Here is a 24,098-nt window from a genome sequence, read left to right on the forward strand (position 1 = left end):
AGCACTTTTGTAAGTCGCTTTGGAGAAGAGCGTCTGCTAAATGCCAAAAATAGAAATGTAAATGAAGGGTTAACAAGGAGAGGGAAGGTAGCTAGAACAGAGAAGCTCACACTACCAGAAGGTAACAGATGTTGAGGGCAACTACAAGTACCCAGAGGCAAATGGGATTTATGAAGAGGCCGCAATGGAAGCAGCTACAGCCAAAGACCTACAAAGAGAGAGGCAAGTCCCTAGAAGTCAGCTGAATGGAAAGAATAAGATCTGGGCTATCAGCACCTACACTCTACCAGTCATTAGATTCCCCACTGGCATAATAAACTGGCCAAAGGAGGAGATAGAAGCCACTGACATCAAGACAAGGAAGCTCCTTATAATCAGTAAGAGTCAAAATCTCAGGGCCCCCTCACAAATGATCTCCTAATAAGTCCGTTGTCGTAGGGCCCCTAAAAGGCACGTGGCCCATAGACCAGTGCCTAATATGCCTATTTGATAACATAGCACTGCTCGCAATGCATGGAGGCCTCTACAGTCTGAGGAGGGGTCAAGTGAGTAAATTTACATATATATTTTTTTTCACTGGAATCTGTTTTTTCACTAGACAATTTTCAGTACAGTACCCAGGAATACTTTTTTTTATAAGTCTGTATTAGATACGAAATACCATTTTAATGGGCAGATGTGCAATCCACATATGGGATTCTAGTCAAACTCTGGCACTTCACATCTATAATTCTGTCAGATTTGTTTTTAATGTCTGTGTTATTAGATTAACAAGGCAGGTATTGGTGTGCAAACCACAAGGAAACTGCTATTCGTTAAATTATTTTTGTCACATTCAGATTGTAAACACACACACACACACACACACACACACACACACAATAAATAAATAAATAAATACATACATACATACATACATACATACATACATACATACATACATACATACATAAATACATAAATAGAAACAACCCAGCTCTCAGAACCCCGTTATCAGCTCTATGTTTGGAAATTGTATGCATTGTTAAGGTGCCATACAATATACCAGAACGTACACGTCTTATAGCCTCTCTGGACAAACGCTTCTAAACAGTCCCTCTCACACACGCTGAATATGACCAATGGTTCCGGGACCTATAAATTGTCAAAGCAATGCGAAAACAGCGACTGTCCAAAGCAAATATCAACAGTAAAAGAAAGCCAAATTCCGCACATTTTTGGCGTCTTAGAAACCTCTGCCGGACAAATCTTTAGGTCCCCAACGTAGTTAGGTCATCCTATCTTTACGAATCATATACATATACACCGGAATGGACAATTGTGGATGAATGCATCGCTTTAAATGCTCACTGTTGCTTTTAGGTGAATAGTGATCTTCAACTGATGTTTGCTGGAATTTGCAAACATGGATCATGTTCACATCAAATATGTGTGCTTTTGCCAAACATAGGCTAACTGAATAGTGTGATCATAGCGTTAGTTAACTCAAAACCGTCTTCCCTGGACTAGGCAGTTTAGCTCCCCGTAGCCTATTGTGATGACAGATTAAACTCATAATTTATTTATCAAGGCATTCATGAAATAAACAAATAAAGGGCAGGTATGAAACGCTTTACCCTGGGACTTCATCATCTTAACGGGGCATTAACCTTTAAGGGTGGATCCGATAGACCTCTGACAAAATTGTATTTATGTGGTCTACAAATTAAATATTCAATTCCGTAATAGTGATTTGGTATCGGGGCGAACCCGAGTAGGGCATATTTCATATAATCCATACCAGAAAATCCTGCATATATAATATTTACTACACATTTATTTGCTGCCAACGGTTCTGCGCAAGTTCTGCACTGCAACTACGGTCCTCAAAGCTCTTATCAACGGCGCGGCATGACTGGAGCACGTGATCGCTCTGCGTCATGTGCATCATATGACAGTAACCGAGGAGAATGTGAAAGATAGCGCTTCCTTACATCCTTCTAAAGTTTATTTTTAATCACGTTGTTTTGACATTGCAAACCGCTTGTCGTTTTCAAGCCACCAAGGGCTAAAAGCGGTCCTGACTGCGAAGTGCAAGTGTGATTTTGACATGGGATTGTTGCTGCGTGTCACTTTAACGTGGCTTTTGTTGCTTGCGAATGCTGTTTACACAAAGGTAAATCAAACTTTGTCAACCTTGTCAGTTTTGGACTAATTTTGTTGACTTGGGCAAACTGGTCTTTGGTATTATCACCAACTGGTCAGTCTGGTGTTACCACTGTGCTGAAATTTGTTAGGAATGGCCTAGGAGCTCCCTGCGAGATTCAGAGATCTGTAACAGGGACCCAGGCAGTGAAGGTGTCACGTTTAAAAACGTTTCAGTATGTCCTAATATGCGCAAAAGTAAATAAGCAAACTTGCAGCAGCCTACCAAATGAAATCAAGATACCTTTTGCGTTTATTAAATTGTGTAGTATACCATTCGAAACAAATATATATTTGTAGTGTAAACAGGCTTGTGTAAAAGTTTAACGTTGATATCTTTGTGCTAAAAATTTGAAACACGGTTAACCTCAAGTTCCAGAGTGTTCTTTAGCGCTACCTCCTCAATCATGCTTCATCACATGGGCCAATATGCCTCATTAAACATTAACCAGTTATTATGCTTTCAGAGGCTTTCTTCATATTCTCTAACAGTAAGGAGAACTGAGTTCATTCTAGCCATTTTGTTGCAATGTGGTAAAAATGTCTCTCTTTTAAATAAATAAATACATAAAACTTTGTTGCTCCCAGATTACACCCCTGGTCTACGATGAGCAGCTGCTGTGGGTGAGCGGCGAGGCAGGTCAGGTGAAAGCCTACCGGGTTCCTCTTGTCACGTTCACACCGCAAGGCAGCCTGCTGGCCTTTGCCGAGGCCAGGAAAGAGTCGTCAGGTGACATAGGGGCTAAGTTCATCGCTATGAAACGCTCTACAGATAAAGGTGGTACACACACAAACACACACACACACGCACACCTCCTGAGAACATCGTCGTACACACAAGAATGTAAGAATCACAGAAACTATGATTAATCCTGCTCTCTCGTCGGTCTGCCTGTCTGCCTTCTAACTCAAGGAGCCACGTGGTCACCAACATCCTTCATAGTGAACGACGGCTCGCTGGTTGATGGCCTCAACCTGGGCGCGGTCGTGGTGGATGAGCAGACGGGCGCCGTGATGCTCATCTACTCCCTCTGCTTCCACCTGTTCGGCTGCAGCCCCACCAGCACCATGTTGGTGGAGAGCCTGGACGATGGCCTGACCTGGAGCACGCCACGAAACCTCTCCGTCCAGCTGGGGGTGAAGAGCTTCGCCCCTGGGCCAGGCTTTGGGATTCAGGTGTGTTTTCCTTCCCCTGACCCTTCATCCTGTGCTGGGAACTCCAGCAGTCTCTGTTGATATGTTTGAGTTTTAAAAGCTTACTCTTTTCGTCACTGGGCTGCTGTGTTTTTCAGCCTTGTAATCCATCGTGTTATTAATAATCCTAAAGCCTTGGGTTGCACACAAAGGAGAATTTGTATGAATGTACAACTATATATTGTGAACCATCAGCTGTTTATTAATGTTTTGCTTATTTATACAAGTTTTCTATATATGTTATCTAATGTTACCTTTCAAAAAAGATCTACATGCATACACACACACGATGGATAATACATGAAAATTGACAAAAAAAATGACTTGCTTATGGGCCACAGGATCATGCATGCTTCTTTGGCTTCAGCAGGGAGGCTAATATGGACGACTGACATGGTCTGCATTGATGCAGTATTCCTTTATTATTCAAGAGCTGTTCACCATCAACCCCTCGCAAGAGTTCCATCAGTAATATGTAATCTATCAGCTATATCAGTGCTTTATAAAGATCACTGTAGAGAACAGTTTTTTTAAAAAAATAAATAAATTTTTAATCAGGTGGTAATTGCTTAGGTCACAAAAAATGGGAGCCGTCTTTGTAAAGAGCTCCAGAACCAGCTGTTAAATTTAAACTATTTTTGAGCAACACTGCCTCTGCCATCATCATTTTTCATAGTGGCATAAAAAGCCATTAAGAGTTGGGAGTTATGAGACCCAGCTGTGCTATACAAAACATAAATGGTCTAAAGGTGTTATATTCTAACACAGGTGGCTGATGCGTACAATAAGCTGATAGTATATGAGGGGGTTAAAAGAGAACATGACTTTCTTTCTGTCTCAATGTCTCTCTTGTAATATAAAGGTTTAACTCTAAATTCAAAGGCAGAGATTCGCCCAGACTTTTCCTTGCAGAGTTCTCATGCATGCGGTGTGTGTCCACAGAAACGCTATAAGCCGGGAGCTGGTCGTCTGGTGGTGTGTGGGCACGGCTCCATTGAGGGCGATGGCGTCTTCTGCATCCTGAGCGACGACCACGGGCGAACCTGGAGGAACGGGGCAGCACTCAAGAGCATCCCCTACAACCAGCCCAAACAGATTCTGGACTTCAACCCGGATGAGTGCCAGGTAGCAGCCTAGATGGGTGTTGATTTTAAAAGTAATGGGTGAAATTCTTAAGAGCACAAAGCTTGATTTTGTCATGAACTGAAAGGGTGGGCAGTTATGTATACATTTACATGGTAGGTATAAATAATGTTAGATGAAAAGAAGGGGAAAAAGCCTGGACCATACAACCTCTCAGTCATATCAGTGGTAGAATAGTTCCTTTGATCAAGAGGTAAGCTGACATCTATGATTTTTACTAAATTGCATTTAGCTCATGCAAAGCTGTGTACTTGAATGGAAGAGGATGAAAACCTGCTATTAGTTTACATATTTAAAGAGATCCAATCAGTGATTGTTTGACTGGAACTGTACAAACAGAAACTTTCAAGTGCATCATGAGAATTGTTTCATGTCAGAGTCAAATTTAGCGCTTTTTACAACAGCCGTTGTCACAAAGCAGCTTTACAAATGTCTGAGTCCAAGCCCCCAGTGAGCAAGCCAAGGGCAATAGTGGCAAAGATAAACTCCCTCGAAGATGAGGAAGAAACCTCGAGAGGAACGTAGGCGCAAAGGGGGCCCAGCCTCCTCTGACCGACAACAGACACTACAATGTGTATCTCATTGCAAAGAAAATGCAGAATATTAAAAAAAAAAAAATACATTTAACCCTTTTATTTTGGGAACAATGCACCAGCTAAAGGCTTCCATTCTTCATCTTGTGTGATAGCATGTACACTTGTAAGGAAGGCCAGAGGAGGCTGAACGCAGGCTGCTTCTTTCTTTGTCTGAAGTACCCTTGCTCTTGTCTGTAGCCGGTGGAGCTGGAAGACGGAAGCATAATGATCAACGTGCGCAACCAGAACAATTACCACTGCCGATGCCGGATGGTGGTGCGGAGTCTGGACGGGGGAGAGACACTGCCCGTGGAGGAGCTGGTGTTCGACCACACGCTGGTGGATCCTGTAGTGGCAGCTGGAGCCCTGCAGAAAGCAGGCGTGCTATACTTCACCAACCCAGCCAACTCGCACCTCAGTGAGGATCAGGGGATTCTGTGTTATTTTGGGTCTGACGCAGCTTATTGTTGTCTAATTATCTTCTATTGTCTCTCTCCTCCAGGAGTCAATATGACTCTCCGCTGGTCTTTGACTGATGGCAGGTCATGGGAAAACGAGGCTGTTCAGATCTGGCCAGGACCGAGTGGATACTCATCTATGACGTCACTGGTTACCAACTCTGTTGAAGATGATAAGTACATCTTTGTCATCTATGAGAAGGGCCACAGCAACTACATAGAAACCATTTCTGTTGCTAAAATTCACCTGTATGGTGGCAGGTAGAACGAAAGTTAATTCATTTCTTCAATCATCTTCTAAACGGGTTAATTTGGTTCAGTGTGGTGAGGGTCGGAGCCTTCCCCAACAGCACAGGGCACAAGGTGGGAACCAGCCTTCAACCAACCATTCATCAATCACAGTACAATGAAAGTGATCTTAAATGAATTAATCTCAACAATTTGGAGCACAAGGAAGTCGTTTTTAAGTTGCTGCAAATTGCATATATTTATACTTTTGTCACATGCTACATAGACACAGGCTGCCAGTGATAGCATTCGGGAAACAACCTACAGCTTTAAAATGTCAAACAATCCAGTTATGGGTGTAGACTGTTCAAACGTGGGAGGAGATATCAGCTGTCTGGAAAATGCCTCATTGACTGTTTTCCAATATTGCAAAATGTACAATGGTGTTATAGATAATAAGCTCTATATCCAAAACAAGCCATCCACCAGCATTCCTGGAAGTCCATAGCTAGGAACTGCCTGGTGAATACATGATAAGCTGAATAAGATGTATTTGACAAGAAGAAAAAATGATGCCATGACTATCCAAGACTAAAGTTTAATGGCCTAAGAACCAAAGCCAGTATTGGGATGTGATAAAATCCACCCCCCCTCTCTTTCTCACACACACACACACACTTTTTTTTTTTTTTTTACTTTCTCATCAGTTGCAGATGGGTGCTCTGTGGTCTGCCACATGACTTGTTATTTCTCGTTCTCATGTACCTTCTCCAACCGCTTTGATTAGAAACATTTATTAGAAAATGTGTCGGAGACAACTTGTATGTGAATAGTTGGACTATAGGCTACAGTTTGATGTTGGCCACCCTTCAACTGTTCATCAGTGCTCCGTCTTTAGCCACAGGAACTCGTTGGCTGCAGATTCTTCAGTGGTAAAGCGCCCTCCATTTTGCCAGCAGCTCTGTTGCACCTCATAGCAGTGCAGCAACAAATAGTGTAGCACTAATTATTCCAGTGTCACTGCTGTGTTGAGAATGTTGGCTGGTTATCAGCGCCTCTCTTAGGGGTGTACATGTGCGATAATTGAATGCAAGTACAGGGTAGGTGTGACCTAAGAAAACAGGTGGAGTAAGTAAACTTAACGTGTCTGCTGAGAAGAATGATGCATGTGAATATGTGTGATGTGAATTTTTTTTTTTAAGCCTCCATACCGTGAAATACGTGACCGTACATGGGTATGATTGCTATCAGGGAATATATTTTTATTTGCAAAGATTCATATGTGTAACTATTTTGTAGGATAACCATTGCTTTGTAAAAATATTGATCACTTCCTGGTCACAAAGTAAAATACATGTCATAAATATGCTCATGACTTTCTGTTTACAGAGAATATCCCAATCCCAGTCTAGTTTACATATTGAGTTTATTTGTTGTGGTTGTTTTTGTTTTAGATTACTGGCAAATATGGAATTATTTAGGGAAATGGACTGTGACTGTAATATGCACAGTTCACAATATTGTGGCATGTACTCTTTTTGGGAAGTATAAGATGTGTGCAGAAAGTAATGCATCACAAATTATCATCAGCATTATGATTATATTATTATTATAATTATTATATTAAACATGAGCTCTAACACCCTTAGCCTTCTTCATCTGTATGGTAACACTTCTTGGGTTATTCCAACTTGGATTATTCTAGGTTAAACTTTCATGAATTGTACTTTTATCAACTTTGAACCTCCCAAGACTCATTTAAAGAAAAACAAAATGCACTAACAAATGCATACATGTTTTTTAATTATGAGATTAAGGCTCTTGTGATTTAAGATTTTAAGGGACAGTGGAAAGTGAGAAGAATGGAAACCGCTGGATTATATCCTATTAGTGTAAATTCTATCTTTTAGATTATTAATAAGAAGAATTAAATAGCAGATGCAAAGGGATGACAATTGGGTATGTGTGTGTAATCACGAAATGTGTCCATCCAATTTGTCAGTGTATGAGCCAATTAAGGTCTAGGAGATTGTTTATTGTTAAAAAAAATTGGAAATTGATGATGATAACTTCATATTTGATCTGTTATGCATTTATATTGAATTGAATGCAGAGGTTGGTCACGTTTGAGTGTTGGACCGTTAAGTATGATGTCACTGCTTTATTTCTGATTGGATGTAACTTAATTTGTTTTATTGAGTCATTTTTTGTTCTGGAAGCAACACAGTTTTTGATTGTGCACTAGGCAATTTAATTTAAATGTTTTCTTTTTCTGTCAGTAAACATTTCTAAAAGGAAATTATTTTGTCTCTCACTCTTTGTCTCTCACTCTTGTTTGACTGACTCCAGCATGTAGTGGTACTGCAATGAATGCCAGTACAGTCTGTTAATAGAACATACATTTCTGTGAAGCAGAATTAGATGCTGTTTATTAACCATGTTTGGTTTTTTTTTATTTGATAGATAAAACATTTATATTATATACATTTACATTTTTTATGCTAGAACCAACAAAATCTATTATGTAACATCAGTGATGCAGCAAATTATTTTGAACATCATTTTATTAAATTGCTTGTTTCTCTTGGATCAGTTGGAATTCTGAAGTCTACATTAAATGCAAATACAGATGAGTAGAATATTACACAGTAAATTATCTTAAAGTAATTGGTATTTATTTTTCTGTTAAATCATTTGAATGATAATACAGATAACAATAACTGATTACAACAGTTATTATTGGCTAATTAAAAAAAAAGAAACATACAGTCTGACAAAATTTCACACAGTACATGAGTACTAAAGGTTTTGGAACAGTCAACAACTAGAAAATTAACTCAGTCTTATATGTACTGTTGTATTACACAGTTAAAACAAGATTTGACTGACAGCACAGCTCATAAAAATGTGATTTTTTTTTTCTGTTAAAGTTGTTTTTTTTGTCAGTAATGTGATCGACGCGTTTACGTACACTTGGGTATTCAGAAATGGGAAACCTCCAGGTTTACATGAATCAGTTAATAATTTCTACTTTGCAACCAGCCAATAATCCCACAGATTGACGTGACGTAGATATCAAACTTCCTGCCGCATCATTTTTTTATTTTTTTTTTGTAACCATGGACCCATTTTATTGGACAACATGGATCTTCGTTTTTTAAAGGTTATTAATAGTGTGCATTGCTGCATTTTATACAGATTTCTCTATGTTGACGCAAAGACAAACTATCCTTTTCTCAACAAGCGCCTCCTGCGTTTAATTCTGCTGGTCGCTGGTCAGGAGTGGGGAGCCCACATGCAACTACACTGACACGCTGAGGGCACTCTGAAAGGTACGCTGAATGGCTCGTTTATTTTCTACACCTACCACACCAAGCTGGGTCACACAGCTACTAATGTTCCGTAGATGCATAAATCACCGTAAGAGTGTTTCTGAAAGTATTGAGAAGGCTAGCAAAGCAGATGTGTGATAGTTCTTCCGCGGCCTTATGATCTCTTCTCATCTGAGCTCAAGCGAAGTCAAGATGGTTTATTGGCATGACTGTACAAAACAGTCTAGCCCAGACTAGCCCAAAGTAGCCCTGCTGTGCTCCTGTACTATTTTCAGGCTGGATTTGTGATTGTACCGGATCGGTTTCCTTAAAAATTTCTCCACTGACATCTGATCCAGCATTTTTGCTGATATTGGCCCGATTCCGATTCCGATACGTGTATCAGATCGGTGCCATCTATAATTATTGGCTGGTTGCAAAGTAGAAATTATTAACTGATTCATGTAAACCTGCCGCTTTTCAAAGGGACTTACAATTATGACTGAGTACAACTTGAGTAATTGAGGGTTAAGGGCTTTGCTTTGGGGCCCAACAGTGGGAACTTGGCAGTACCCTAACCACCGAGCTACCAATGCTAATCACTACCACTGATTACTGAAAAAATTTGATTTTCTGTAGTTATGGGATTATTAAATGCATGTAAATATTCCATCAGTGGATTTACAATGCACTCTTTGCAATAGTCCCGCCTCCTACTGATTCTTGACCCAGGAAGAACTTCTTAGGGACTCTGGATTATTTCAGAATGTTTTATATGGTAACACCAGTGACATGACATTCAGGGATGGATGTTCTTTAAAAATCCTTTATATTTTTTAATACTTTAAGTGATAGCTAAGTGGTTAAGATACTCGCCATGTTATCATAAAGTTCAAGCCCCTCCACCGCCAGGTTGTCTCTTTTGGGCCCCTGAGCAAGGCTCTTAAACCTCAGTTGCTCAAGTTGTATTCAGTTATAATTGTACATTGCTTTAGGAATATTCATATTATCTATAATATTTATTATAATTCATGCATTTTGTAGATCTTTTACTCATTTTTAATATATGATAAAATCAACATTACATTTTTTATTTTTTTCCCCCCCATTTATTTATCTCATGGAAGTGCTGCACATGACCTGAGAGACAAAGCACAAGAAAATTCTAAAGTTTTAACATGAAGCAGTAAAGATTTGGTTTTTATTCAGTAACATAAAAATACAAATAATACAAATGAATGAATTGTCTGTGAATGTTTTTACAAAGCTGCAACGCAAGGAACAAGTTTGCTGCCATAGTCAGATCATTACCGCCCTGACCTATCGCCTGTTTTTGAAACACACACACACACACACACACACACACACACACACACACACACACACACACACACACACACACACATACCAGGTGTTGACAGCAGTCAGCTGTACCAGGATCCGCACACACCTTTTCTTCTAAGATGATTTGGTTACTTACTCATTACAAGAAAGTAACAGCAGTTCCACGAAAGGGCACAAATGTAGCTGGTGATCCGTGTACATATATACACAACCTTGTACATTGTGTATATAATCATAATATACATATATTGTACATACATTGTTAATATATTTTGTACATACATAGAATATATATATTTCTCTTTGCATATATATATTTCACATATATAGAATATCTATATTTCTCTATGCACCCCTGTTTTCTTTTCCTCAGTTTGGACAGAGCACTCTCCACCATTTCACTGCGAGTTATGCTGTGTATGACTATGTATGTGACAAATAAACCAAACTTGAACTTGAATACTTGAAATAAATAGAAAAAAGTGATTAAATACACTGAACAGTTCAATACACAGGCGGTTTTATGTTCAAGTCAAAAAACTAGACAGGGCTATAAACCTTGTCTGTGTTAAAACACATGACCCAGAAGTCATGTGTTTTAACACGGCAGTTATATCCACAGCCAGGAGAGGTGGTGTTTGCAGAGAACAGCAGGACTAGTCTGAAGTCAAAGCGGCTATGCAACTGCCTAGGGTGTTGCTTTCGGTTTTTCTCGTCTGCTTAGCCGTCACAGACAACGCAAAGGTAATATATATATATATATATATATATTAACCAATTTAAATCAGGAAGAGTTTTTGTTTGTCTAATTTATACCGACTATAGACGTAGAACCTGTCCTGAACCCACACTACTATAAACCAGAGCAATCAGGAACTTCCCTAGAACATGAGTAAAAAGAAAAGAAAGTGCACTGTTCAATTATTCTGTTTTAAGGTACTGTTGAAGAGACTGAAGGAAAATAGGAGAATTAGACTCACAATTGGTGTGCACAGAAAGTAGTTTCGGGTAGTTCAAAACCTGGTCACGAGACAAAACAGTCCCAGTACTTGTGGAAGTACTCTTTTAAGAGTCCCTGCCAAAAAAACACCTCATTTCTAGTTCCTTGTTGGATTAACACATCTAGGCTCTCTGTATATTACCTGCATAAATTTTCACAGCTGCCTTCAGTAACCAAAGATGAATCATGCTGAGTACATTCACTGTTGCATGTTCAGTCATGTTACACAACAATTCAAATGGTTATTGTGGAAATTGTACTGTATTGTGTGGTTTTTTGTTTTTTTTTCCCTTTGCCTTGCATTGTTGTCTATGTTAGATTAATCCCATTATTACCGAAGAGAAGCTGTTATGGATAGGCGGCAACGCTGGGGAGGTCCACACATACCGGATACCCCTGCTCACCTTTACAACGCGTGGCAGTCTGCTCGCCTTCGCAGAGGCCAGGAAGACGTCCTCAGGAGACATGGTGGCTAAATTCATCGCACTGCGACGCTCCACAGACAAAGGTACACCGTGCCTAATGTGTCACTTCCAGCCATTCGGTTTGGTTCCACTCATGCAGTAGTGTTCACAGTAGTGAAGTCCTTCCTCTGCAACACCACTCTTTCTCTTCTGTCCCCTTTGGATCCACGCCCAGGAGCCACATGGTCTCCTACTTCGTTCCTTCTGAATGATGGTATCCACACGGATGGATCAAACCTGGGCTCCGTTGTCGTGGATGAAGACACGGGCGCCGTGATGCTCATCTACTCCATCTGTTTCTACAATTACCACTGCAGCCCCGCCAGCACCATGTTGGTAGAGAGCCTGGACGATGGCCTGACCTGGAGCACGCCACGAAACCTCTCCGTCCAGCTGGGGGTGAAGAGCTTCATCCCGGGACCAGGCTTTGGGATTCAGGTGCAACCCCTCCCCCTTTTTGGTGGCTTTGTCTTCTCATCTCTTCCTTTTGACTTCTGTGCCTTCTGTGAATTTTTATCTCTCCCGAAGTAGTGTCTTGCTTGGACTTTATTTTTTGACTCTGATTATGGAAAGTTTTGAACAACTGCCTACGTTAACCATGTCAGAAGCGCCTTCCACCTGCTAAAGGCCGTCTGGTGGTGTGTGGGCACGGCTCCATTGAGGGCGATGGCGTCTTCTGCATCCTGAGCGACGACCACGGGCGAACCTGGAGGAACGGGGCAGCACTCAAGAGCATCCCCTACAACCAGCCCAAACAGAGCCTGGACTTCAACCCGGATGAGTGCCAGGTAACGTGTCTTGTGCTTCTGGTGGCAAACGTAGAAATAATCTTTCTTTGATATTTTATGGCTTTAATATATCTCCATAGAATGAAATAAGATTCTGGGTAAAACATGAGGTCTTTTGGTGTTGGTATGTCACATTCATTCTGTATCCATGGTGTCCACATAAACCACTACTTCCACTTCTCTGTTAACGTGCTACTTTCTTTTTTAAATCATATCTTTTTATTGTTTGTTTTTCATTGTCATAACAAAGGGCGAAGCAGACCGTATGGTTCTTGCATGCATTCCATAGCCTAACTTCTCAAAAAAAAAAAAAAAACCACTCACAAAAATAATAAAAAGATGAATTAATAAATTATTGGATGAATGGCTCACTAAGATAAACCAATACATTAACAAGAATAACAAATAAATAAATAGATTTGATTGTTTATTGATTCATGGTTTATTTCAAATAAATAGATTTATTTATTTGAAATAAATCATGAATTAATAAACGATCAAGAGATACACAGTATATCAAGTGTGGCCTTGTTTAGAATGAAGACTCAGAAATACCTAGAGACCAAGTACATGACCCTTTTAACTCTGCAGACATACGCTCTCGTCGCGGGGGAGGGTTCCGAGCTTTAAATAAGCGCATATTTCAAGAAAAGCCATCAAAGGACTGATGGGTTGTTTTAAATTTTAGAGAAGAGCTTTAAAGAGTGCATCAGATTTGCTCAAAGGGTAATATGTAGAAGGAAGTCTCTGCTCCAAACATAAGGGGTGGGGGTGGATGAAGAGTCTCCACCTTAACTAAATGAGTTGTCTTGCTTGTAAAGTTGCAAAAGCTACAAGATCAGATCTGGGTAGAATTTATTAAAGCTGGCATTAGTCCAGTAGACATGGTAAAGTCGCATAAAATTATACTACGTTTAGTACAGCTGGAGGGTAAATAAACTCAGTACAGTATTTGTTTCCTCAGTGGGCTGCATGTCAACATCCCTCTCTGTGATTTTTGAGGGGTGTCATTTTCCTTGGTGGAAGTGTTCAAACACATCAAATGATGTGCGTTCTGGGGTTGACGGAACTTTGTTATTGGCAAATCTGTGCACTTCTGTGACATTTAGTGGTGATTTTATGGATATTATGGGGGGAAAAAAATACGGATTGAGAACTTTTCTACTCAGTATTCAAAGGATGCAAAGATGCCGTAAAGTCTTTTAAGGTTTCTTTGCCTAATCTGTCCCAGATATTAAATCTCGTCTAAAATTGGAAAGGGAAAGAGATTCATCAGAGTAAACGACTCAGACAAGGGAAGAGCTTAAAATTAAGGTAGCTTCTGAATTGTTTCCACATTTTTATTGATTTCTCAACAAGAACATTGTTCAAGTTCAAGTTCAAGTTTGGTTTATTACATAGTCATACACAGTATAACTCGCAGTGAAATGGTTTGAGAGTGCTCTGTCCAAACTGAGGAAAAGAAACAGGGGTGTGTAGGGAAATATACATACATATATATATATATATATATATATATATACATCTATATCTATATATATATCTATATCTATATATATACATCTATATATATATATACATCTATATATATATCTATATCTATATATATATATATACATCTATATCTATATATATATATACATCTATATCTATATCTATATATACATCTATATATATATACATCCATATCTATATATATATACATCTATATATCTATATATACATCTATATCTATATCTATATATACATCTATATCTATATATACATCTATATCTATATATATATCTATATCTATATATATACATCTATATATATATATACATCTATATATATATCTATATCTATATATATATATACATCTATATATATATATACATCTATATCTATATCTATATATACATCTATATATATATACATCCATATCTATATATATATACATCTATATATCTATATATACATCTATATCTATATCTATATATACATCTATATCTATATATACATCTATATCTATATATATATCTATATCTATATATACATCTATATATATATACATCTATATCTATATATACATCTATATCTATATATATATATCTATATCTATATATCTATATATACATCTATATCTATATATACATCTATATCTATATATATATCTATATCTATATATCTATATATATATACAAAATATATTATATGCAAGATGGTACCGGTGAGGTCGGCTGCCGTCACGACTGCTCCGTCCACTCATTGTTAATGTCGGTGGAGATATTTTGGTGCAGAGATAAATGTAAAAGAGCAGGTAAAGAGGAAGGAAAGCATGAGATGGTTTCTTTTTGTAATCATTCTGAGAGGAACTGAAGAGTATTGGAACAGGTCCAGTATTGCAAAGCATGTAGATTGGCTGCCAGTAATTGAACTGCATGTTTGGCCATTGCCAAATAATGATTCTGATTGTTGTAATAGTTTTGCATAATCTGATGGCCTTTTTGTTCCAAATATATTCCAAAAATAAAGTATCTAACTTCAGAAAAATGGCTTTGGGGGGAAGACGGGTAGGGACTGAAATACATAGGACAGTTTACGGTATTCATTTGACTGAGTTTACCATTGCAGCTAATGTTTATCCCATTAGCGAATAAGATAATGGCAGCAAAGACCATCTGTTTGTTTATGGTCAGCAAAGAAGATTTCCAAACTTGTTTGTGATATAAACCACTAAATACTTGAATTTTTCCTGTACTATTTTAAGTGGCATGATGCGTAATGGGATTTATCGGTTAGAATAATTCACTTTGTGAGAGCTTTAGTTTGTATCCAGATATGGTGCTAAATGAATTGAGAACTGAGTGTGTGGCAGGGATGGAGGAGGGTAGATTGGAGGCACATATTAATAAGTTGTTGGCACAAAGTGAAACTTTCTTCCCTCGCCCTCTGTTGTACTTAAATATACCTGCTGTGTTATCACTGGACCTCAGTGCAAAAGCAAGAGGCTCAATATTGGCAGAGTAAAAAAAAACACAATGGAAAGTCCTGTCTTGTTGACCACTGGAAGGGAATGTATTCAGAATATCTGTTAGTCCCGTGTGATACATGTGTGGAAGAATGGAACACAGAAGCAGTATCCCCATTCCATGAGGTCAAAATCCTTCCCGTTGATATAAACATTTCTGGATCGTCACATGTTGGGGAATTATAAATTATAAACATTAAGCAAGCATCTGATATTGCAGAAGGCATATCTGTCCTTAATAAAACCAGTTTGGTCTGGGGAAATGATAGTAGGAACATATCAACCAGTACCTTTACTGACTAAATTATCAATAAAACTCTGGATATTTGTCTGGACCAAAAAGAAGCTTTATGTACCTGTTGTTAGCAACATTTGAGAACAATAAAAATTATTTGAAACATGGATTGACTGAAATGGACAAAATAATGTGATACCCACTCTGACTGAAGCCGGTCATAGCACAGTACACCTGTCTGATATATTTCTAACTGTCTGATATATTTGTCTGTTGGATCTGTACAGAAATGGTAAATCTATCTTAAGATGCACAACTACAACTTTGAGCTATAAAATGTCATATGAGTTTGACATTGTGTAACCCGTGGCATGTATATTAGCAAGAGTGCAGTGTTCTATCAATACTTTAAATGTAAACATCTGAATGTTGGTCTATTGATGATTGCCCCCCCCCCCCCCCCCCCCCCATGGTAAGTTCTTCATCAGTAAAACAGATAACAGTTAGAGTGAATTTCTAAATAATTTTAATCCAAAGAGATATTTCAGCTACACCTCTTAGATCCCTAAGGATCTTTAGGGAAGCATGTGTAGCTTCGACGATCAACGTGATACTTCTTCATTTCATAATTGATTAACATAGACTATAGAAGATTTTTTTAGTGAGCTACATCTGCACTGGACTGCACCAAAGTCTGTGAAGCACGTCATAGCTTCTACCCTGCTCACTTGATTTCAGGTGGTTGTAACAATGCACATTCAGCCTTCTGACACTATCGACTTGTGATCCAAAACAGACATTATCTTCTGGAAAGGGTAGCAATGATTGCTCTTGGGGAAAGGAAGTACCTTTTGAATTTTAATTAGCAGGAATACTTTTTTTTGAGAGCTATTTTTATTGCTTTCTTTTCATCGCAGTTTTTACGTCGGGCCCAACTAACATTGTTTTATTAATGATTTTACATATTTTTACTGCTATTGTTGTAAATACGTTACTTATTAGACATCAACAATACAAGATAAATATTTGACATCACAAATGTTACTGTTCTACAGAGATTTATGGCTTATTGATGCACTGTGTTGTACTATGCTAAATTAGATTTGATTAGGATATCATCAAATACTTTAGTGCTTTCACTCAAGCAAAAGATATATATATATATATATATATATATATATATATATATATATATATATATATATATATATATATATATATATATATATATATATATATATATATAGAGCGAACTTCTAGTGTCCAAGTACCCTTGCTCTTGTCTGTAGCCGGTGGAGCTGGAAGATGGAAGCATTGCAGTCAACGTGCGCAACCAGAACAATTACCACTGCCGATGCCGGATGGTGGTGCGGAGTCTGGACGGGGGAGAGACACTGCCCGTGGAGGAGCTGGTGTTTGACCACACGCTGGTGGATCCTGTAGTGGCAGCTGGAGCCCTGCAGAAAGCGGGCGTGCTATACTTCACCAACCCAGCCAACTCGCACCTCAGTGAGTATTGGGGATGGGGGGGGGGTGTTAGGAGGATTGGTGGAGGAAGGAGTCTCAAAACTTACAAAAGTCATATATACTAGGATGTGTGAAAAGCAGGTGTGGAATAAAATCTAAATTTGTCATTTGTTATTTTCTTCTCTCATTTCTCTCCTTCAGGGGTCAATCTCACTCTACGCTGGTCTCTGACTGATGGTAGGTCATGGGAAAATGAGATACTACAGATCTGGGAGGGACCCAGTGGTTATTCCTCTATAACATCCCTGAAAGGAGACTATACTGAGGATAGGAAACACATCTTTGTCATCTATGAAAAGGGCCGTAGAGACTATTGTGAGTCTGTGTCTTTTGCAAAAATTAACCTATATGGCGGCATATAGATCTGGGAAGATGAATTTGGATGTTGGGTAAAAAATAAATAGTAGAGGACATTCAAGGCTCATGAAGTTGTTTTTGCATGATATTTTCAGGATGATTGAAAATATGGTGTCAGTTTTCTTTTTGTTTGTATTTGCACACATTTTTAAAATTAAGAGTTTAGTTTTTTAATCATTTTAGAATACCATCTTATATGATTCAGTCTGAATTTTGGATTTTTATTTTATACACACTATTTAAGTATGTAACATAGTAAGACTGGATCATTCAAAAGGGAATATCGGTGTCTTAATCAGGAGATACATTCTAAGACCTCAAATGTTTTTGATGAATGAATAATTTAAAATAAAATTGTATGTGAACACATTTACATGTGAAAACATGTAGCTTATGTCTCTGTGTGTTCTTGACCACCTCCTTTCCTGCTGCAAGCTTTCATCCCACTAACCTACACTTTGGTTGCTTCTTTGTTGTGTAAGTTCCTAATCACTCTAAGTTGTTGACTGTCAGATATGTATGGTTGCTCTGTGCATCCTTACAGTTCTTAGCCTGGTTGTTTGGAATAGTGGGATGGCTAATGTAGCATGGTAAATATGGTCATTTAAATTTTAATCCTGGCAAAACAAGTTTTACTTATTGGATCTAAATCCATCATTTCCAAATTCTCTGATTTTAAACTCAATCAGGATGGTATCTTTGTCAGACCCAAATCCACAGTTTGAAACTTGGTTTACACTTTGACTCCTCACCCCTTTTGAATCCCACATCGTCACTGGTTAAAAATGCCATTTTTCACCCCAACAATTCTTCTAGATTTAGGCCATCCTCACCAGACAAGATGCTGAAACTGGTTCACACGTTCAACACCTGTCATCTTGATTACTGCAGCTCGGTTGTCATTCCAAACAGAACTATCCACTCACTTCAATATGTTCAAAACTCAGCTGCTAGAATTCTCTTACATGTTAGAACATCAGCCTGCATCACCCCAATTCTGCATCATTTACACTGACTCCACCTGCTTACATACAAAGCTCTGCATGGTCTTACACCTCCCTATTTAGCTGAACTTCAACACTCATACTGCCTGGCTTAGGTCTTCTTAGGTCTCCTGATGTAGGTCTACTCTCCATCCCCAAATGTAGTTTGGTTGCTGTAGGGGCAGATCTTTTAATGTCATGGCCCCAAAACTACGGAACACCTTATCATAATCTCTTTGTCTCTGGACAGTTTCTTCTTTCAAATCTCATCTTAAAAAACACCACTTCTCTCAACATTTTTATCACCTTTCTCTTGATAATAGTTGATAAATTAATGTGCTAAATGTGTTTAATGTGTTACATGTATTAATTTAGCACATTAATAAACCGGAGCTAAATTAATTTAATTTAATTAATTTAGCTCAGCAGTTAAGGTACTGGACTAGTAATCAGAGAGTTGCTGGTTCAAGCCTCACCATTACCAAGTTACCACTGTCACTTTGGATAAAAGTGTCTGCTAAATGCTATAAATGTAAACGTTGTAAAGTGACCTTGGGTATGAGAAGGGTGCTATTTAATTATTATTATTACTTGTAGTCACATGTTTTACATACAACTATTAAAATACAGACACACACACACACACACACACATATAAAATCATCAGTATCATGTCAAAAAAAAAAAAAAAGCCTACTGTAACCTTTGTCCAACCAACAACTGCTTAAACTGTAATAACAATAAAAGATACCACACTAGTACAGCTCATTAGAAGCCTTCCAAAAAAATGTCAGCATAGCTCTAAACTGTGAGGTCTGGGGTCCCCAAAGACATAAAACCCCCCATAATATTGGCCTTTGTTGGGATTGTTTTTCCTTCACACTTGCCCAGCTGTACGTCAGGGAGAACGGTTCTGCTGTGGCCTGTTCCACCCCCATGTCATGTCTGGTTTTCCCTTCTGAAGTTCAGATTTCTGAAATCCACTTTAAAAATCAAAGAGCACGGAGGATCATTTGTCTGTTGTGTGCAGGCCTTCGTGAGCTCTTTGATGTTTGTGTTTTGATGAGACAAATGCACCGGTGAGTATGCAAAAAGTGTGAGATGTAAGATCCTCAATTTTCTTCATGAAAACATCAGGCACTTTGGTGTTAATATGGCACATTCATTCTGTTTACACCCTCAACACAACAAACCACAACTTCCACTTCTCTGTAACAACCATTCATAATGTAAAGTCACCTAACAAAAACAATTACACATACCTGTCTATATAGGGATTATATATATGTACACAGTGCCTTTAAGTTTTCAGCTTCAATAAAAGTCAGATTCATCTGGATTTCAAATGACACTTTTATTTTGTGTATCATCATTTTATTTCAAAAGGCTGTCCCTCAAAATTAGTTAATATAAGGTGATATTGTTTTTATGCTAGAAAATATTCAGTGACAAATTACTAAGATGTTTTCATATGCTTTCGGATCCGGTACTGTCGAAGCTCAAAGTTTACGCAAATGATGTCCTAAATTGGCTTACGATGCACCTCACCTGTGAATTACCAAAAGAGTTCACCTTTTCTGGATAAACACTCCCCTTAAGTTGTGAAAATACAGACCAAAGAGTATTCTAGAGAAACTGGCCATAAAGTTAAAATTAGAGTTAAAGTTAACATAGCCAAAACCACAAAAAGACTACAAAGTAATATCCAAGTGGGATATCGAGCACTGTTGGATCAATTGCAAGGAAATGCACTAAGATTTTGTGATCAGATGAGACAAAAATGGTGGGTTTTTGGGCAACTTCAAAATGCTACTTCCCGACCCCCTAAAAATTTGTGAAGTGCGAGGGAGGAAACAACAGCGTTTTGTGAGGATGCTTTTATCCAGAAGAGACTGGACATCTGGTCAAAATTAAAGAGTGGATAAATGGTGCAAAATACAGGGAGATATGTCAAGACGATCTATTTTAGTCTGCTAAAAAACCTTGGGTGCAACTTTACCTTTCCGCAGATTAATTTTTCCAAGCACAAGACCAAAGCAACACATGAGTGGTGGAACAACAAAAAGGTGAATGTTCTACAGTGGCCCAGTCAAAGACTAGATCTCAGTCCAAACAAGAATCAAGGAGCATATTTGTATGCAATAAAAATAATGGCTGGAACAAAAGTCACTCCCAGCGGGCAAAACTTGGAAGTGTGTGTGTGTGTGTGTGTGTGTGTGTGTGTGTGTGTGTGTGTGTGTGTGTTATATATAAATTTTATATATATAAAATTCTGAATACTAAAAGTAAGTGTTCGTGCCTTTTTCATCACAGTCAGGCCAGGGAGTCTGAGGCTGTGATGCAATCTTCCTGACTGAGACTGGTAATGTCATTCCTGGAATCTGTCGGAGCCACTCCTCCAGCGTAGGGGTTACAGCCCCATAGTCGCCTTATCAACACTGGGACCACAGTGGTGTTAACCGTCCACATTCCCTCTATGTTTTCTTTCAGTCTCTGGTTCCAGAGAAAGTTAGAGATGGGGATGTGGGTTTGGGCATATATATAGTTCCTTGCAAAAGTATTCAGTCTCTTCAGACTAGCACTTCATAGAGCCGTGTTTTGCTGCAACAACAGCTTTATAATGTAAAGTTACTCCCTGGAATCCTCTTCAGGTATGAATTTGAAAAGGACATTTTTGTTTGGTTCTGCGGGCTTTCATTTAAAATGCATTTGTTTGTGGTGATGCAAACAATCTCTGATCTAGCTCTTTTTGCTGTTATGAACACATTTATTTGTGGACCAAGCCAACAATACTTTGAATATTCTTCATTACAAATAGTTCAGCCTACATCTGCATCACAATGAGTTTGTGTATTTTTATCAATAGTGACGTGGTGACTAATTGATTTGTATTTTTCACGACTGGGGAAATTACTATCTGGCAATGTTATAAAGCCTGCTGTAAATCTACTGAGATGATTTCTTGTCCAACAGAACAATTTTTACCTGGCTTTAAAATAATTTTTTTTATATATATTTTAAAATGCTTTACAGGTTAGATTTCCAGGCTAACACACAGGCAGATTCTAGGTGGAACTTGTAGTAGGATTGAGGGTTTTTTAATGTGTAACTAGAGTATTGCTGTTTGTCATGCTTATTGCACTGAATTGTTTGGTGTCACAGACTGTAACCTGCCAAAATACTTTAAAATGGTGTCTTTATGGTGCATTCAAGTCGAGCAGATGTTCGACATATTCAATCAACATATTCCAGTTAATAAAGAAACTGATTCTAAGATAAAATAACACATTTATTTGCATTTAAATATATAAAAAAAAAAAAAACATTTTGAAAGATTTTTAGATTTCAAGGGTTGCAACACTTTTACAGGTGACTTTACAAACGTAACAGTATTGTCCTGTTGTCTAAAGACATTGTTTCAATTATTTTTTCACGGATTTTATTACAAAAATTCATTGTTTAACTGAGATAGTAAGAAGATTACAGGAACGTTATTCTGAACTGCCGCAGTATGAACCATCCAGTTGAGTGGGTCAAGCACAATATCGCCACCTAGTGACAAGTACAGACCTGTGCTAAACTTCAACGAAAAAGATAGGAAGGAATGAAAGAAAAGTATACAAATACATTTACAGTTCATATCCAAAACCCAAGGTGCATTAGCTGTGTGGGACACATTCTCTTTTTGTGTACTTCGAAGTAGTGCATGCAGACATCACTCATCTTACTGTATTTGTTTCCTCCTGCCATTATTGGTGTCTTTTAGCTTACAGTGTTGCAGTCAAAGGTACCTAATAAAAAACCTAATCATTATAATGCAGAAATATGCTACAATGCAAATTTGGAAAATGTCATCTTTGAGATTTTTGAGTTGACAAAAATTATTGGCTTCCACTATATTATTCATGTATTTGACTGAGGTCACAGTATTTTTTGAAAATATTTTAGACAGGTTGAAAGGCATGTTAGCATTTGTGTTTCTAAGAAGCTAAGGTGAGAAGTGTCAAACATTAATAAGTCAAGTAATCATAGAGATTTGATGAGCTGGAATTTGTATCTGAGTCACACCTTTTTTTTTTAGCACTGATGATGCAAGATAAAAAAATCCCTGTGAAATCGTACCTAATACACGTCATGAAAGCTGGAATTGTTGACAGCAAGCTGATCATGACATACAGTGAAATGTTATATTCAGCTTTCTCCAGGAGTAGCTAGATAGTAACTGATCTATAGGCCATGGATCATATGATCTATAAGTTGATTTGATGTGGTCATGAATACTGAGCATCAGTGACATCTGCACAATGCCTTATACTATAATTTGTGATCCCTAGTTAAGAAGACATTTTGAAGCAACCAATAAGCACCAGGCTATATGTAGCTGAAAACTACTATTAGCATCACTGCTAGACATAATTAGTTGCATCAACAATAAAGTCTATAAAGTGAGGCCTCACTGTGGCTGTACGGATGGAAGGATTTTGTACAGATAGAAGGGTTTTCAGGAATTTAATTTCCCCAATTCTCGTTTTCCTACATATTCCACAAGCATGTTTTTTGGTTAACCTAACAGTCAATAAAGGTTGCTTTGCTATGTGATATGACATCCCATTGGAACATAATGTGTTTCAACTAGCATGAGTTTGAATCAATAATAGCTTTGAATTTCCAGCTGTGATATTGATCATCTACCACTGGCACTTCTGGAAGTGTGATGAATCCTGCCAAATTTATTACGAATTGGTAAACTGAATCGAAGCCTTGTGTGCACTTATAAAATGAACAGGAGTAGAGCCTACTGACCATAAAACACATTTAGGCAGTTTGACACTATAGGTTAGTGCTATCCAACTCATAGAAAAGACCCCATTACCAACCATTTCCTGGCTGGTTACTTCCATTCTCAACAAATATACAGTACAATAAAACAAAACTTCTCTTGGTAACTTGTTATTTTCGGATCCACCTAAATTCCCCGGTATCAGATGGTACTGAACAGCTCAGAGGGAACACCCACATAGCGCACTCGTACATAATATCCATTTAGCTATAATATAGCCAAAAGTCCAAAGATTATGAGGGAAAGGTAGATGATGCTATTAAAAGCTGGCGCATTTGATCTCATCTGCCCTATTCTGTTTCCTTCCGCAACTTTTCCCCCCATTTATCATACAATCGCGCACGAATTTGAGTAATATGTGTGATTTGACTAAACACAAATAACAAATATTTGCTCGATAGGCCGTAAATAGATTTTGGATGGCCTTATGTTAATTTAGTACCGCCCCATCATCTTT

General features: G+C 38.1%; 2 protein-coding genes across 3 annotated transcripts; both read left to right on the top strand.

Annotated features, from left to right (window-relative positions):
* Positions 1-1,935: 1,935 nt before the first annotated feature.
* On the top strand, positions 1,936-8,084 carry LOC113583409 (sialidase-1). Its single transcript, XM_027019735.2, has 6 exons — positions 1,936-2,155; positions 2,773-2,962; positions 3,098-3,360; positions 4,321-4,503; positions 5,295-5,514; positions 5,599-8,084. The coding sequence occupies exons 1-6, from the start codon at positions 2,090-2,092 to the stop codon at positions 5,817-5,819; spliced, it is 1,143 nt and encodes a 380-aa protein (XP_026875536.2). The 5' UTR covers positions 1,936-2,089; the 3' UTR covers positions 5,820-8,084.
* A 799-nt stretch (positions 8,085-8,883) lies between these two features.
* LOC113583410 (sialidase-1-like) lies at positions 8,884-18,207 on the top strand. Of its 2 annotated transcripts, XM_035529200.1 has the most exons (7): positions 8,884-9,114; positions 11,060-11,181; positions 11,756-11,945; positions 12,077-12,339; positions 12,507-12,689; positions 17,224-17,443; positions 17,603-18,207. In XM_035529200.1, exons 2-7 carry the CDS (start codon positions 11,116-11,118, stop codon positions 17,821-17,823), a joined length of 1,143 nt encoding a protein of 380 aa, XP_035385093.1. In that variant the 5' UTR covers positions 8,884-9,114; positions 11,060-11,115; the 3' UTR covers positions 17,824-18,207. The 2 variants fall into 2 exon arrangements, with proteins under 2 accessions (XP_035385093.1, XP_035385094.1); XM_035529201.1 differs by lacking the exon at positions 11,060-11,181.
* Positions 18,208-24,098: the final 5,891 nt, after the last annotated feature.

Source organism: Electrophorus electricus, chromosome 8 (genome assembly GCF_013358815.1).
Source record: "Electrophorus electricus isolate fEleEle1 chromosome 8, fEleEle1.pri, whole genome shotgun sequence".
NCBI classification, from domain to species: Eukaryota; Metazoa; Chordata; class Actinopteri; order Gymnotiformes; family Gymnotidae; genus Electrophorus; species Electrophorus electricus.